The sequence below is a fragment of the Herpailurus yagouaroundi genome, unplaced genomic scaffold, assembly GCF_014898765.1.
Source record: "Herpailurus yagouaroundi ecotype Mexico unplaced genomic scaffold, PumYag 142, whole genome shotgun sequence".
NCBI classification, from domain to species: Eukaryota; Metazoa; Chordata; class Mammalia; order Carnivora; family Felidae; genus Herpailurus; species Herpailurus yagouaroundi.
Window position 1 is genome coordinate 59871994 of NW_024412397.1, and position 18395 is coordinate 59890388.

The following is an 18395-nucleotide window of genomic DNA, read 5'->3' on the forward strand; positions in this document are numbered from 1 at the left end:
GACGCGGGGCTCGAACTCCCGGACCGCGAGATCGTGACCTGGCTGAAGTCGGACGCTTAACCGACTGCGCCACCCAGGCGCCCCAGACCAGCACCCCATTTGTCTGGGGCACAGCCAACTACTGTGGCAGCAACAACCCTGCAAGCAACATAGTTATGGAACGTAAGAGTAACCTGGCTTCAGGCATGTGCATTCCCAAGTCTCTGCTGTATGTTCTGCCATGGAAAAACAATGGAAATGAACAGTAACTGAATATCTATTTCATCAAATGCCAGACCCTAGAATACTCTTGCTTCTTCCTGCTACCAATGGGTTCTTCATTTTTTCCCCTCCTAATTTAATTATAGAAAGATAAACTGTGACTTTCAAACTGACAAGTACCTTTTTCTTTTTTCCTCCCTGCTTTGACTTTCATTCATTTGATGCAGGAAAGAACCCTGAAACTCAGAAGAACTATTTCAAATAAAGCATCAACATAGATTAAAAAAAAAAGTCTGTTAAAAAATAGGTTACGGAGGAAAATAGCATGGACAATATGATCTTATGTAAATTTTATTCATGCATCTAATTCTCAAAATAAAGAGACTTTATTCATGTCAACATAAAGAAACCTTAGGATTTTTGTTGGACATACACTAAATTTACAGATACATTTTTGGAGTGTTGATATAGCTTTTTTTTAAAGTTTATTTATTTATTTTGAGAGAGATAGAAAGAGTGCATGCAGGAGAGGGGCAGACAGAGAGGGAGAGAGAGAATTCCAAGTAGGCTCCACACTGTCAGTGCAGAGCCTGATGCGGGGCTCAATCCCATGAACCGTGAGATCATGACCTGAGCCAAAATCAAGAGTTGGATGCTTAACCGACCGAGCCACCCAGATGCCCCAGAGTGTTAATATAGTTTTAATGTTGAATCTTCCTACCCATAAGAATGGTATTGCTTTCTACTTAATATCTTTCTGTCTTTAATGTCTTTCAATAAAGATTTACTGTTAAAACAAAAAAAAATTAAGTTTAAAATGTTTATCAGTGAATTAAACAAACGACAGTAGTTTTGTTGATATTGTAAAATTTGGAGAGATCAGATGAGATTCTGCTGTTGAATGAATTAATTACAGTTAATTAGTGCATCTTCAGTTCAAGATGTCTTGATTCTTAGACCATGCATTCCATATATACTGTATGACTCCCTAAAGAGTTTTGTCTAGTGGAACACTTCTTAATTCTTTTTTAAAAAGTCAGTGTAGCAGTGTCCAAATTGGATTACTAGTCAGCCAAGGAATACTTTCTAAAAAACTAATAGCTAATGCTTATATAACATCTGTATATGTCGAGTACTTTCCATATATTAATTTGGTCCTTACAACAAACCTAAGGAGTATGAGAATGTTATTATCCTTCATCTGTTTGACAGATGTTTCCTTGAGGAAACATCTGAGAGTTTAAATGACCTCCCTAAGGTTAGACAACTAGTCTGAAAGAAAGCTGGGACTCAAGCCTGGCTTTCAAGTCCGTGCTCTGTGACCTGTTCTGCTGTACTAATTTTTGTATGTTACACATTATATGTTACTCGGCTTCTTGTGAAGATGAAGGCAAAGCTGGTGTCCTTCTAAAATCATATAACACAGTAGCTTTCATTTGTAGCCATTATAACTATCACTTTTAAGCTAGTATATGATGTTGGACTTAATAGTTATTTACAACTATTAATTTTTCATGATCTCTGTAGATAGTTGGGCTTGGGCACAAAGCTGTATTCCGTGAACTCCAAATTTTCTCTTGGATTTAGCCAGACCATCTGAGAACTGCATACTTAGACTACATTGTTATGGCCCTTCCTAATGTTGTCTCTGCCCTACTAGGCAATATGTGTTGAGTCTGCATTGAAAGGCATTGTATCGCTATGACAACTTGTGAGAGGACAGATGGTGGTGGGATTTTTATGTTTATGAAAACAGGGCATGAGTTCTAAAAGATTAAGGAAAGCTGCTCTAGACAATGCATGTCCCTGTTTCTCAGTTTCAGTTACTATTTGTCTCACCAGTGGCCTTTTTGGCCTCTGTGCTGACAGCTCAGAGCCTGGAGACTGTTTTGGATTCTGTGTCTCCCCCTCTCTCTCTGCCCCTTCCCCACTCGCGCTCTCTGTCTCTCAAAAATAAATAAAAGTTAAAAAAATCGGGGTGCCTGGGTGGCTCAATCGGTTGAGCGTCCGACTTTGGCTCAGGTCATGATCTCACAGCTCGTGAGTTCGAGCCCCGTGTCAGGCTCTGTGCTGACAGCTCAGAGCCTGGAGCCTGCTTCGGATTCTGTGTCTCCCTCTCTCTCTCTGCCCCTTCCCTGCTCATGCTCTGTCTCTCTCTGTCAAAAATAAATAAACATTTTTTAAAAATTTTTTAAAAATTAAAAAAATAAGCTATTTCTTCAAGACGGGCATTGCACTTAAGTATGCAGCAAGTATTTTTTGCATGTTTCCCAGTTCATCACACAGAATATTAAAAAGTCATGTATTCAAGAATCTCTACTTAATGAAACTAATAATTTTTATTTGCTCCATTAAGCATTGTCTTAAGTGAAATGAGCCTTTAAAAACAAACTAAAACTGTATTTGGTGGTGAAGAACACAATGACTGCTGATAACAGTTTGGTACCACTGCCTTGATTCAAGCTAAGTTGCCAAATGTTTTGCTCATCATTACTTTTGTGTCATCAGTGCCGACGTCAGACCTGTGAAACAAACGAACAAAGTCTTGTGAAAATTACTTTGACTGTATGATTCCTCTGAAAGGATCCTGGAGACTCCACAAAGCTCTTAGACTATTCTTTGGAAACTGCTATTCAAATCTGTCCTTTTTTTAAAATCTGAAATATATTCAGTTTTTTAAAGAAAACTCCTAAGGAAGCAACAATTTTGCACATCTAAGTACGTCATTTAAGGTGAAAGTACTGTGTTGAATTTTAGGAAAATATAGAAAAGAGGGACCTTTGATATCAACTACTATTAACACATATGTATTTTCCTCTAAAATATAATTTAAAAACTAAAGTTACTATTTACATACAGTAAATTCAAACAATACAAGAAAGTATATATAGGAAATGTCTCCCTTCTTTATACCACCCATACCTCTCTCTAAAGTTGAATATTCCTCATACATACTTCCAATAAAGACATTTTATTTTATAAAAGTATAATAAACAGAATCCAAGATACCTTTAATTTTTTTAATGTTTATTTGTTTACTTTTGGGAGAGAGAGAGCACAAGCAGGGGAGAGGCAGAGAGAGACAGACAGACAGACAGAGAGAGAGAGAGAGAGAGAGAGAGAATGAATCCGAAGCAGGCTCCAGACTCTGAGCTGTCAGCACAGAGCCCTATGTGGGGCTCAAACCCACAAACTGTGAAATCATGACCTGAGCCAAGGTCAGACACTTAACCAACTAACTGTGCCACCCAAGTACTCCTGAATCCAAGATACCTTTAGAATAATTTTACTTTTACTTAGAGTAGAAGGCATCTTTTAATAATTTTTTTTTCATTTAGGGAAAACAGGTGAATGATAAGTCTCAAAGAGCTTTTTTTCCTCCTTTTGTCAGTACTGGAAAGTTCTAATTTTTTAGAGTTAAAAACAGTCTGTCTCCAACAAGCTTTAGAAATCAGTAACTTTAGTTAACCATCATTAACAAAAGATTGATGTGTACCACTTAATATATCAAAATATGTTTTAAGTGCAGTGGCTAAAGATCCAAGTTTGAAAACAGATCAGTATGGCCAATGTTAGTGATGAAGAGGAAGGGTGGAGGGAGATGAATGGGAGAGGTGGGTAAGGACTAGGTCTTGGAGGCCAGGAAGGGAATTTGGATTGTACCCTAAGTATAATGGAAACCAACTGGAGAGGATGCATTGGTGATATCCGAATTACATTTTTTAAATGACCATTCTGGACACCTCTGCACAAAAGACAGACTTTAGGGTGTGAAGAGAGGAGATGGGGGATCAGTTAGGAGGTGGTTGTGGTAGTTGAAGTAACAGATGATAGTAGAGTAGACTAGGATTGTTGACATTAGTGGAGATGGTGAGGCTCAGATTCAGAAAATATTTTGCATGTAAGTTGTCAGAGTGTGGTTTGAACTGGATGTAAGATATAAGGAAAGAAGGGAATTAATGCTAGACCTATGAGTTGTATGACTGACGTGGGGTGGATTTACAAACCCTATCACTAAGGGGGTCTAGCAACAAAAGACCAGGCAGGGTATTAGGGGGATCTTCAGTGTGAATATTGAAATTGTCAACAATGACAGTGGGTCTAGGGGTGGAAATGAAGTGGTGATCCAGGTATTGAAGTTATTGGTTAGTGAGGAAGAAGTATGCCTGAAGTGTTCAGAAGCTAATAGCCAAAAGGAGGGATAACAGATAGCAAAATTCAGTAACATGCATTTTAAAGGTCTAGAGTTTCTGAGGGAGAATGGAAGATAGAGTTTAAAATCCATCAAAATACAGTGCTTCTAGGTCTAGTCAAAATTTGATGGGGACTTGGTCTAGAGTGATAGCAGAGGAGATGAACAAGTGTGGCCTAACTGGAAAAACAATTAGATTAACTTGACCATACTTGGTGACACCTTGGGAGTGGGAATTGAGAAATGAGAGCCAAAGTAGCCTCTGGGTTTCTGGCTTGTGTGACTGGATAAATTGTGACAGAAACCAAGATAGAGAATGCCTATAATAATGCCCAGGTATGTTGGGGAAGATGACCGGGACAGTTGAGTTTGAGGAGCATATAAGGTTTTCAAGTGGAGATGCCTTATAGGAAGTTGGATACAAGAGATTCTGGGGAAAACGAGATGGCAGAGGGAATGGGGGAGAGGTCAAGAGCCAGAGTGCAAGAAAAAGCAAAAGAAAATATGATTCATCACATTTTCATACCCTTAAAGCAAATGTGACTTCTGGTTCAACACAGTGGTCTATTTTCACACATGCTCTCCCTTGTACTTTTTAAACTCCAGTAAAATGAAATAAAAGAATACAACTGGAAATGAACTTTAACAACAAAGAGAAAGAGAAATTGGAGAAATACCTAAAAGGAAGATGGAGAATCTTGCTGTTTAGTAAACAGATTGGAAGCAACACCAAAACAATTTGCAGAAAAGGGGGTTATGGCAGGGTGAGGAGTGACTTTCCTAACTAAACCCTTCAGGCTCAGCTTTGACTTTTGTGGTGTGTAAGAATGAGAAATATACGTGAAAATAGAAAGGTTATTTAAAGATGTGTCTAAAGAACAGCTGTATGATTTGATACCCTACCCCCTCTCTCATTCTTCATATAAAACATTCAAAATAACCCAGGTTTAAAAAAAATGGAGAGATTCTCTCTAGAGAAAATGAAGGAATTAAGTTGAAAGGACTACAAGCACTGGTGTGTGGTTGGCACACCAGAGTCAAGATCCCCTCATTCAGGCATTGCAGGAGAGGAAATGTCTCCAGCCTAATAACCAGACCTGTGAACAAAGTAGAGCAAGTACCTTGAAGGAAAGAACACGGTACAGCAGCAGACCAGCTGACCATGGAGGAAATCTTTAGGAAATAAATCTTTAAGAAAACTGATGGCTATATTTTGGAGGAATTTGAGAAAACATATTATATTTTATTATTATATTATAAAAAACAGAACAAGAAAGCATTTGCAAATTTAAAATTTGATTAGAAAAATTGTAAATTAAGAGGGGTTGGAAATAACATTGGAATGTCATAGAAATATAGAGCAAACAGACAGATGGAAAATATGACAGGGAAAAATAGATACTCCAGAAAAGAATCAAAAATAGGAGGAAAGAAGCTGTCAAAGAAATAATAGAAGAAAACTTCCCAAGGCTGAGAAAAAAACATGCATCGTTAGACTGGAAGAATCTACAGAATGCAGAACAAGATGAATGAGAAAACACCTACATCTAAACACAGCCTCCTATAAGTCTTCCTATTGCCAAGTTAAATAATATTCTGAAAGATCTCAGAAATAACAATAGAGTGTATGTACAAGGAATAAGAATTACACTGCAAGGGTGCCTGGCTGGCTCAGTTGGTAAAGCATGCAACTCTTGATCTCAAGGTTGTGAGTTCAAGCCCCACTTTGGGCACAGAGCCTACTTAAAATAAAATAAATCATGTGAGTAGAAAACCAGAGTCAAGAAAAGAAGAAGAATCACACTGCCATCAGACTTCTCATTACTGTCACTGGACCAATGTCTTAAATACGCAGTAGGAAAATTATTTTGTTCTGACAAATTATTGATCAAGAATGTGAATGTAAAATTAAAAACATTTTTGGACAGCAAGAACTCTTAAGTGTACTTTGCACACACCACATTTGGTGTGGTATCAGAAAATAAGGCAAAAGACCAAGAAAGAGAAAAACATGGGTTGAAGGAAATACTGGCTTTAACCAGGAGGTGATTTAAGGACAGTTATAAGATGAAAGCTACACAGGAGGCTGTTCTGTGGTCAGTCAGGAAAGGCTCAGTGAGGAACAAAATTCATTATAAATCACAGGTCTCAGAGAGGGGGTCACTGCATGCCATCCAGGGTCATAGGGGAAGCACCAGCTTTTTATCAAGTGGCAAAAGACAGGAACAGGAGGAAAATCTGGGCCAGAATCTTCAGTGGGGTTTCCACTGGAAAGTAAAGGCAGGGCCGAGCGTACAGTTTAGAACTGGCCAGTTTGAATCCCATGGGCTCTAGGCCCTAGAGACACTCGCTAGTTGCTTAGCACCAGGTCTGGCTTCATTAAGCGCATGCCTCCTGGGGTGCTTGGGTGATAGAGGAGGTGTGGCTCAGGGTTTGGTCAATTTGCATATCAAAAGCCTCCTTCTGGCTGAGCCCACTGCTGGCTTTAAGAATTGACTAGCCCAGGAAGGAGCAGTCTCTCCCCAGCCAGAAAGATGTTGAAACATCATAATACACAGAAAATTAAAAGCATAAATAATACAGAGGCTTAAGAGACAACTAGTCTGCCCGAAGCAATAAGTGAGGGCCCTGAGAAGCCTATCTCTGAGAAGAAAATGTGTTCCATAGGATATCTAGCATACACTTGAGAAGCAGAATAATTCTTCAAGATTTGTTATAAGCTTGTTGTCTGTGGTACAAACACACACAAACACACACACACACACACACACACACACACACACACACACACACACATATTCCAAGAACATTCCTAGCATAGAAAGTACAAGAAAATGCAGAAGTTCAATAAGAAAACATTAGTCCTAGGAATTAAATATGGCAGTTGATTTGCCATTATGAAAATTTTCACATCCAGAGAAGTAGAGAGAGTAGCATGATGAATTCTTATATACCCATCACTGGATTCAACAATTATCAAAAATAAGCTACATTCGTTTCATCTATCCTTTCCTCCTTTTTTTTTTCTTACTTGGCACAGAATATTTAAAAGCAAACTACAGACAGTAAATAATTTTTACCCCTACATTCTTCAGTTTCAATCCCTAAAAGAAAATACATTTACTTTTTAAATCATAATGCCATTATGAAACCTACAAAATTAACAGTAATTTCTTGGTATAACCTAACATTCCAGTTCATAATCAAGTTTCTCCATTTGTCTCAAAAGCATGTTTGTATAGTTGATATGTTCAAATTGATCCAAACAAGATGCTTATGTGGTATCTGGTGTGTGGTTTTTTTCTCATGCCACTTGACATATTGAAGAAACAGTATCAGTTTGCCTGTAGAATATCCCACATTAAGGGTCTAACTTTATTTCCTTGAGGTTGTCATTTAGCTTGTTCCTCTATCCCTCTGTATTTCCAGTAATTTGAAGCTAGTTGTTAAAAGTTTGGTTGGATTCAGGTTAAGATTTTTGGCAAGAAGACCTGATAGGTAATGCTGTGTGAAATGTAGCTGTTTTTCAGTATTGTATGGAGTTCATGGAAAAAAATTCATTTTATCTTAAAATTAGAAAATTTGCTTCTGATAATACAGCATTGGACAAGGAAATCCTATCATACTGTGTGCTTTTCAGTGAACAATGTTCATGGGGTCATGTTAAGGTAAACTGCTGTTTGCTGGTTTTCAACTTTCAAAATCAAGTATACTAAGACAAGAAGATTTCATTGTATTTAGGCAACAGAAGGTTTTTATTAAGTTTGTCAACATAAGTTAGGAGGAGTTGGGTGGGGAAAGTGGGAAGACACTGGCATCCTTATCTGCAAATGAGGGAATTAAGAGATGTGGAATAAGAATCAGAAGTTTAAGTATATTTAAGACTGCAAAGGAGTATTCTATAGTATTAGAATAATATAATTATTAGAAACACAAGAAAGAGTCTAGTGTAAATGAACTTAATCTTCATCTCTCATATAAGAGGATTAATAGATAAGGTCTAAGATGTTTTTTACTGCTTCTGGTAATTAACCATTTTTATTTAAATTCTTGTAGAGGTAACTACCAGAGAAACTTAAGAACAGACTTTTTTCTTTTTCTTTTTTCTTTTTGAGAGAGAGAGAGAGAGAGAGTGGGAGAGGGGCAGGGAGACAGGGAGACAGAGGATCCAAAGCAGGTTCTGCACTGACAGCAGAAAGCCTGACATGTGGGGCTTGAACTCAGGAACCACCTGTGGGATCATGACCTGAAATCAGACGCTCAACCAACTGAGCCCCCCAGGTGTCCCAAGAACACTTTTAAAGTGGGTGTGTCTGGGGAGTGGAATTGGGGGTGGGAGGAGTGGAAAGCAATGTTGCTTCTTTATTGTACATTTTTCTGGACTCTGTGGTTGCTTTTAACCATGCACATTAAGGAAAGTAATAACTTTCCCCCTTAGTCTTAATAACTACCCTAAAACGTGGTTTCATCAAGTAAGCTCTACTTTAATATAACCTTAGTTTTCAAATGTATGAAGACACAGGTCAGATATATAAAAGAATTAAGCACACATCAGAAAAAATCTTTGTACTTAGTAGTTGTAGATCTAGAGCACAATAGTAGTGAATTCTGGCTTGCTGAAACAAATTGTATCAAAGTTCTATGCACCTAAAGGATTTGAAATGCTTGCCTTTTCAATGGTTGCCATTTGTTTCCTGATTTGAAGCCTCTCCTGACTGCCTTGTGCAGAGCCCGTTCCTTTAAAATTTAAAAACTTCACTGTAGTGATAGAATGGCACAAAGTAACAAACTGCCTCAACACAATGATAGTGAAAATAACCTCTGTAGCCAACTAAAGAAAAGCTAACAATGATAAACTTCAGGAGGATGATAGATGCTTTCCAGAGAAGTTTTCCTAATTGTTTTAAGCTGTGAGTGGTTAGTAACTTTCTCCCCAGAAATTAATCCATTGTACATAATGAATATAGACAACTAAAGAATTTCCAGGGGTGCCTGGGTGGCTCAGTCATTTGAGTGTCTGACTTTTGATTCAAGCTCAGACTGTGATCTCACAGTTCGTGGGTTTGAGCCCCATGTCGGGTTCTGTGCTGACAGTGCAGAGCCTGCCTTGGATTCTCTGTGTCCCTCTCTCTCTGCCCCTGGTCCCCTCACACCTCCTCTCTCTCTAAAATAAATTTGTAAAATATTAAAAAAAAAAAAAAAGAACTTCCAGAAATTTTAAAAGGTTGCTTTTCCTGAGCAGGATAAATCGCACATGTCATTGGAAGATCAGATTTCATAACTCCCCATGCTTGAAAGAATTCGGAATTTGAAGAGTGCTTCAGGCAAGAAATGGAGGGTCAAAATCTGCATTGCCTAAGAAGAGTTTCTAGTGATGATCTCTCTGAATGTAATCCTAGCTGTAAAAAGAGAAAGCTATGTGAAAGCTTTAAAATCATGCCATGGAAAAATATTATCTAGATAGCAAGCATTTACTTCATGCATACTGGTTTTAACACAGTGTATTCAGATTTAAATTACAGATGTTTTTGGCCTAAGTTTGTTAAATGCACAAATCTCTCCCCTCAAAACTTTTTTGAATGTAATGAAATCTCTGGAAATGAGCCCCAAGTTTGTTTAAAGTCCCAGTAGATGTTGAGTTTAGCTCTTCCAACCATTGAGCTCTGTTGTTTACCTTTTCATCTCAGATTACTAATTTTCATTCATTATAAAATCCGGCAGAAGAATAAATTATGTATATTTTATAATTCACGTATTCTAAGTATTATTTGCTTTTCAGTGCCACTTAACGGTTATTTATAGAATGTGGTTATTGAAATCAGCAATGGATGTGAAATCAGACTGAATCATAATGTTGGCGTTAATCCTAGATTATATAACAGTGGACGAATGATTTAATTTATCTGGGCCCATTTCCTCTTTTATGAATAAAGGAGTCAGATTGACCCTTTAATCCATCATTCTGTGTCATCACCTAAATCATTAAGGGTTCCTGTGTTTTAAAAGATTTTATGAAGAGTATAAACAACCTCGTTATCCTCAGTTCTTGCCATGTCCCTTAAACGAGTAACGTGTGGAAAACACGAGATGATTTTCCCTTCCGCCTAAATTTATAAAATCTAGGAATTTATAAATTTGGTTTAACAGTTCAAAATTTTAGTCTGAGGAAAAAGAAAAACTCCATATTAGACCTAATAGATACTAAACCAAAGTGAAATATAATTTAGTTTTTATTTTTTATTTTTTATTTTTTTATTTTTTTTTTTTTTAAATTTTTTTTCAACGTTTATTTATTTTTGGGACAGAGAGAGACAGAGCATGAACGGGGGAGGGGCAGAGAGAGAGGGAGACACAGAATCGGAAACAGGCTCCAGGCTCTGAGCCGTCAGCCCAGAGCCTGACGCGGGGCTCGAACTCCCGGACCGCGAGATCGTGACCTGGCTGAAGTCGGACGCTTAACCGACTGCGCCACCCAGGCGCCCCTAATTTAGTTTTTAAAGTACAGTATTCATGAAAGAAAATCCGGAGGGCTCTGTTCCAGTTACTAGTACTGCTAAACAACCTACCCCCAAATGTAGTGGCTTAAGACAATAATAATCATTTAATTAGCTCAGAACTCACATTCTGGGTAGCTCCCTTCTGCTCCACAATATCAGCTGGATGTTGGGCTATTATTGCCCAAAGACTGGGGCTGATTAAGCATTTTCTCAGCTCTTCCCTTTATAACAAAACACCTTGGAAACATTTTCTATAGTCACTATCGCTAATTCCCCTCTACCGGTTTTCCTTTTTAAGATTTTTTTAAAAAATGATTCTTTTTTTTTTTTGTTAAAATGTTTATTATTTTTGAGAAAGAGAGAGAAAATCAGCAGGGGAGGGGCAGAGAGAAAGGGAGCCAGAATCCCAAGCAGGCTCCACGCCATCAGCACAGAGCCTGACGTGGGGCTTAAACTCATGAACTGGGAGATCATGACCTGAGCCACCCAGGTGCCCCCAAAATAATTCATTTTGAAATAATTTCAAATGTAGAGAAACTGCCAGAAGGGTGAGGATTCCTGTATCCCTCACCTAGATTCCCCAGTTACTAACATTTTATCGAATTTGCTCCATTGTTCAGTTCTACTCCCTCTCCATATACGCATACCCAACACGCATGATCATTCATCCTTTTTTGAACCTTTAGAAAACAAGCTTTATACATGATATCCCATCACCACTAAATATTCTAGTCTGTGTTTTCTAACTAGAACATTCTCGTATATAACATTGTTACAACATTGCCATCCAGTCCACAAACTTCATTCATATTTTGCCAAATGTCTCAGCAGTATCCCTTGTGATACCGCTTCTGATCCAGGCTGCTATCCAGAATATGTGATGCATTTAGTTGTCATGTCTGTTCAGACTCATTCAGTCTGAAACAGTGCTGCGGTCTTTCCCTTGAGAGTTTTATTGAGCAGAGACTTTATGTTATGTAGGATGATCCTGGAGTACTTTAATATGTTCCTCATCTGACCTCCACCCACAGGCTTTAGCATCCATTGATGACTCCCATCTGAATCAAACACCTCTATGATAATTGCCAAGTGGTGATTTTCTATTTCCTTCATTCCTTCTACATTTATCAGTTGGGGAGCTTTTCCTTCATTCATTTATTGGTAATATAAGGACTCATTAGTTCCTATTTTATTTGTCAGGTGGTAATCCATTACTATCATCATTTATTTTGACATTAAAATTGTCTATTTGGCCAGTAGGAACCCCTTCAAGTTACATCCTGTGTTTTGATATGTCCCATTATTCACTGAGCATTTCCTTACTTTTTGGGATAGAAAGTATCCCAGGGTCATTTTGTACTTTCCCTGACCTAGTTCTGGAATCAGTCTTTTCTCAAAATAGCTCTGGTCCCTCTTAGTGGAGGTTAGGTATTTAGAAAACAACATCTGGGCACTTGATGTGCTCAATGCTACAGGGGTGTCATCACTTCTGGGCCCTCTCAGCCAAAAAGGCTAGGAAGATATCTACGTATATGTAGAAGCAGCCTAATTTTAATATGTTGGAGCTTTGATTGCAAGATAGTATTGCATGATATTCCAGTCAGGGAGAAAAATTAACTTTTATTTTCTTCGTCCCTTCTCCTCCAGGTATGTGTAATCCTAGAAACTATAGTGACACACCTCCAACCTCAAAGAGCACGGTGGAGGAGCTTCACGAGCCAATCCCTTCTCTCTTCCGGGCGCTCACAGAAGGAGACACTCAGTTGAACTGGAACATTGTTTCCTTCCCTGTTGCAGAGGAACTCTCGCATCATGAGAATCTGGTTTCCTTTTTAGAAACTGTGAACCAGCCACACCATCAGAATGTGTCTGTTCCTAGCAATAATGTTCACGCACCTTACTCCAGTGACAAAGGTAACTGCCCACAGCTGACTTTCTATCTTGCCCCCTCACTTTCTGGGTGGTCTGTGAAACCTACAGTATCTTTGAGTTTGTCTAATTTTAAGTAAATTCTGGACTTTAATGACCCTAATCCCTAAGTAGATAAGGAGGCATGTCAGGCATATAGTCACCACTCCTTCATGGTCACAGTGATAGAGGTTGTGTTGGAAGATAGATAATCTGGTTCTAATTTTGATGTTTATTTGTGTTAGGCTTAAATTGTTCTTTCCATAGGATAGCAACAGTGCTGCTTACTTCATATAGCATTGCACACTGTCAGGTAATATTCAGAGTGTCCTAGGAAGTCACGTTTTTGTAATAGCATTGGTACCAAAAATGCTACTGAGGTCATCTGCTAAATTTCTTTATGAGCAAGTTGGTATTACAGACGTCTAATCTCCAGGTATAAACTGTCCCCAGTGCTGTTGGTCAGAAGGGGAACTAAATGAAAGAATGACTTGTATATCTTTGAAAACCATATTAAAGAACGCTTATTAGTGAGGATAGGTCATTCCTTAATGTAAAGGGCATGTAACTTTTATAAAATCTTTGATATTTTCAAGTAAAAGGCTCTGCACCATTTTACTGTGGAAGAATATGGCAATGATGAAGTTTTTATTTCTTAAAATATGAAATGAATTATGCATAAATAGTATAATTTGTATTATTTCTTATTTGGCTTTTTCTTGTGCCCTCCCTTATAACCCTGCCTATCTGAAATAGTATGACCTTTGGATATCAGTAGTAAAAGCAAAACAGCATTTGTTAATGATACTCAGAGTAAGCATTCTTGTTGCTTTTTGGTTATACTACCTTAAGAGACAAATTGCAGATTTTGGAAAACATCAGAAATATATGGAATATGCCTTATTAAGGTATTTTGCTACCATTTTCTCCACTAAAATGTAATCAGTATAATAGGCATTCAATGATAATTCATAAATTTTGTTCAAATATCATTTAATTTAATAAAATAATTAGCAGGAAGCCAAGTTTCCTGGAAACACCAACTATCTTTCGAGACAAAGTTTCTCCTCTTTGACACCTTCTCTAGGTGCCCCTGCTCTTACCTCTGGAGCAAATTAGCTCTATTCCTTCTCCCCATATTTGTGTTTTGACTTGTTGTCTGTTTTTAACTTATAGGTCTACCATTTTGTACTTAGTTCCTTGGATTCTCTCATTACTCTTTGAGTCCATAATGGCCATCCATAGTAGGTGATCCACAAATACTTGTTCAATTAATAAATGAAAAAAAGTTACTAATCACCTGGAGATTCAAAGCTCCCCTGTCCTGCTCAGTCCCTAGTCTGCCTGGTCTCATGCTGTACTGGCCTTCGTGTTTTCTGTCTTGACCTGATCTCATCTTCTATAGCCAGTGATGGTTCTGCTGTCTCCTGCTGCCAACCTTTCACTGCAGCGGGACTGGCCTCCACTCCGTTCCCCATGCGCACTGCACTGGTCTCCTTGTGACTTTCCTTATTTTGTTACCTGGTAACTTTGCATTTCACTCTTCTTCCTAATACAAGCCCGCTCTTTTCCATTAAACCTTTCCTTGCTATTCAGACGCCTGGTAATTTATCAGTTCTATAAATGGCTCTGTAAAATAACAGACTCTAATCATACACTCTCTATTAATATTTTTTATTGTCTTTATTTATTTCACGTACCCTATCCTCCTTGCTAGGTCATTATATGACATTAACCACCAGGAGAACTAAAAATTGAAACAATCAAAAATAGTTGTGTTGGAAAGCAAGACTAGAAATTGCTACTGATAATATGAGCGTTTTTAAATAGCTAATGCAGAATTGTGCCAAGTATTGCTAACCATTTTGCATCATTTGAATTAAGTTTGTTTTGTTTTTTTTTTTGTAAATTCTCAGTATAGCTTTAGAACAGTATTTTTCAAACTTCTTTTAGCCAGAGAATTCTCTCCTCTAAGGAAATCTTATCAGAAATGCCCAATTTGAGGTGCCTGGGTGGCTCAGTCAGTTAAGTGTCCAACTTTGGCTCAAGTCACGATCTCATGGTTCTTGAGTTCAAACCCCTCATCAGGCTCTCTGCTGTCAGTGCAGAGCCCATTTCAGATCCTCTGTCTTCCTCCCTCTCTGCCCCTCCTGCTCACACTCCCCCCACCTCTCTCTCAAATATAAATAGAAAGAAGGAAGGAAGGAAGGAAGGAAGGAAGGAAGGAAGGAAGGAAGGAAAGAAGGAAGGAAAGAAGGAAGGAATGCCCAATTTAAAAGGCACAGCTCTGAAGCATAGTAAACGTTAAGCCTAGTAACCTTAACTTTGAGATCAAAGTCCAGAATCTGATAAAGTGACTAAGGAAGTCCTTTACCTTCTTCAACTGGAGTGGGAGACTCTGGCTTCTTTCTCAATATAATTAACAAATGTGATCTTTTTTCCTACACCTCTTCCATTGTCCTATGTAGACTAGCAGTAAGAGAACCAAGAATAACTATTAATATCAGACAGGTATTAAAGCATTTCCTGATTTTCCTCTTTCTTGCTCTGAGCTCTTAATTTTTTTCTTTTTCAGAACACATGTGTACTGTGGTTTATTTTGATGACTGCATGTCCATACATCAGTGTAAAATATCCTGTGAATCCATGGGAGCGTCCAAATATCGCTGGTTCCATAACGCCTGCTGCGAGTGCATTGGTCCAGAATGCATCGACTATGGTAGTAAAACTGTCAAATGTATGAACTGCATGTTCTAAAGAAGGAGAAGAATGCAAACCAAAGCAATCTAGACAACAAGAAAGATATGAAAAACTATTCATTGAGCTCTACTGGTTGCACCGGCATGCTAGCTGGTTAAGAAGATAGAATTTGGACAGAGTTAAAGTATGACAAATCCAGTAATGTGTTAAATTATAATTATCACTGCTCTGGTTGATTTTATAGCCCACTGGCAATAAGCCCTTTCCTCTTAAATACATTTACAGCTTTGATCATATGAGAAGCAAGTACACAGAGAATTTCTTGAAAGATCTGAGGTTTTTTGACAAAGCCTGATGTCATTTTTTTTCTAGCATTCCAAAAGCCTTTGGTTTTGAAAGTGTTAGAGCACATTAACATAAGTTATGACTTCTTCATATACTACTCCTGGGACACTGAGTTTTTCCAGTCATACACCAGTCTTCACTCACTGTACCTTGTCTCATTTATCTCTTCTATAAATAGGGTAGATAGTCCGATGAGAACTCACATAAATTTCACCATTAAAAGCTTAATTTCAAACCTTGTAATGTTGGTTTTAGAAAGTAAATGCTTACTACATTTTACAGTTTAAAACTCTTACGTAGTAGAATCCATCCTGTAATACACATGCTGACAGAGCTTTGAGGAAAATTTCTCCTTCTCTTACATGCCCCTGCCCAAAGTGCTGAGGTAGGTGAATTCTGACCAAGAATTGCAAGGCACACCTATGACATTGCACTAAATATTCTGCTAGGGTATAAAGAATTAGGAAGATAAGCATTTCTCAGACTTAAGGTACCAGCTTACGGAACACTCAGGATGGGAAGTGCCTGCCAAATCAGACTCCACTTAGAGCACCAGGGAAACACTTCGTCCTGTTGTACAGACAGCGTGGGCAGAGCCTTGTTCCTAAGCTGAGTGACAGGAGGAGATAAAGAGGAAACTCACCGGTGTGAACAGGGAAGGTTGAAAAAGCTGGCAATTCTTATGGGAAGCAAACTTAAATTATTTTGTTATAGTGTAATCTTTCCTTTAGGTTTCCATCTGGATAGAATGTTCTCACTACAAAGTATAATCAGACAGTGGGAGGTGAAGGGTATGCAGTGAAAAAGAAATCTCTGTTTAAGATGATGTTAACTCCAAATACACTACAGACTATTTTGTTTTATATGTTTTGATAATGATAAGCTTAAATACTATGTGTCCTTCATCGTAATAAAACCCCAGTCTTCAAGCATGAATCTAAAACATAAATATTTATATTACAGAGACTCTTGACTATACAAAATTATTAATTTTTCAGTACATTATGAGTTACAAGTAACTTGCAGGAATATCTTTTTTGTATGTCTAAATATTTTAGTACATAAAAATAGATAATGCTCTTAGACACTTTGTATTTGTATTCATTATATGAACAATAGTTAGTTACAAAATCGTATGTAATATCATAATTAACTATCATAAAATCTAAAGCCTTAATACCTTTCTGTTCTTTCAGACTACTCTAATGAATACTAAAGGTACTTTAGCCTTTTCAAAAATGTTTGGCCTTTAAAAAAAAAGTTAAAATTTAGCTCTTGTGTGTATTTTTTTTAATAGGAAAACATTGGGATATCCTTTTCTTACTTCCACCTAAAATGCCTCTGTTTAAAAGTGCCTTGAAAACATTTTGGCTTTCCTTCTTCATTAATGCCTACAAAGGTAATGGTTTTCTTAAAACCTTTTAAACTAAAAAAGAGAAAGTTTTAAAGGAATCTACATCCAGGTGCTTCATTTCCACTTTGGTATTCTTCAAAGTAATTTCATATCTATGAATATAGAAATCCTTCTGTGTTTATTGACAGTGCTTAATGTTGCCTTAACTATGACACTTTTTAACTGCATTTATCATCTTTATTAGGACTTCATTATTAAATTTTTAACTGTAATATCTCTTCTGCCCTTATACTGGGAAGGTAATTTCTTGAACCATATTGTATTTGAACTGATTTTCCTTACATCTATTTCTCCCAGTAGAAATTATCCCTAAATGCAATGGTTAATTTCATATTCAATTTTGCTTTGTTTTTGTGGTTTATGAAGGGATTGAAAGACAGAGTTTACCTAAAAGATTCCATTACCAGTTTATAATGTATTTCAAGTTCTTAATAATAATGTTTTCCAAAATAAAAGTATAACATTTCAGAAGCCAGTAACCCCACTAAAATTTAGACCCTTTATTACTATTCTAGATATGATTTACTTCTAACTTGAAGCTCTGGTAAAAATTCTTTTTTTTTAAATCAAAATTTAGGTTAACTATTTTATAACTAGATCAAAAAACCCCTAAATCAGTAGGTATTATAAAAGCCATATATAAAAGTTTCTTTCCTAGGGTAAGACATGCCCCTGCTAGTTAGTTTTCCTGTCTCTCTTTGTCCCCATAACATCTAATTATTGCAGAAATGTACTCAAAATAGTGGCACCAAATCAAATGATAATTCAAATAAAGTAAGTCTTTGTTTACATAAAATGCTAAAAAGAGAGGCTTTCATTTAGAAATAATATTTCTAAAGCTTCAGGAAACAAAATTGGTAAGCTTTTAGAATATTTGAACAATTATTTATAAAGCAGAGTAGCATCAACATAGAGAAAAGAAACTAAAACTTCTGAAAAATGAGGTAGATATGAATAAGCCACATATTTAAAGTTTGTTTTTGTGAAAGCTTCCTTGAAGATTTTTAAAATCTATCCTACATTCCCCAGAGTCTATGTTAATTGTATTTCACATGATCTACAACATGTAGAATTACGCATTTTTTTCTTTGGTTGTCCCTATAAGCAAAAGAGTATTTTAATAAAAAATTGAAATGAC

General features: G+C 37.2%; 1 protein-coding gene and 1 pseudogene across 1 annotated transcript in view; both read left to right on the top strand.

The window, feature by feature from the left end:
- The window catches only part of LOC121033183 (gametocyte-specific factor 1-like), a 2137-nt pseudogene extending 1763 nt beyond the window's left edge, over window positions 1-374 (top strand).
- TWSG1 (twisted gastrulation BMP signaling modulator 1) overlaps window positions 1-18395 on the top strand; it is a 48835-nt gene extending 30440 nt beyond the window's left edge. Inside the window, exons 3-4 of the mRNA XM_040478500.1 lie at window positions 12538-12804; window positions 15374-18395. Of these exons, the coding sequence (XP_040334434.1) occupies window positions 12538-12804; window positions 15374-15555 (449 nt within the window). The 3' untranslated portion in view covers window positions 15556-18395. The remainder of the gene's footprint in view (window positions 1-12537; window positions 12805-15373) is intronic.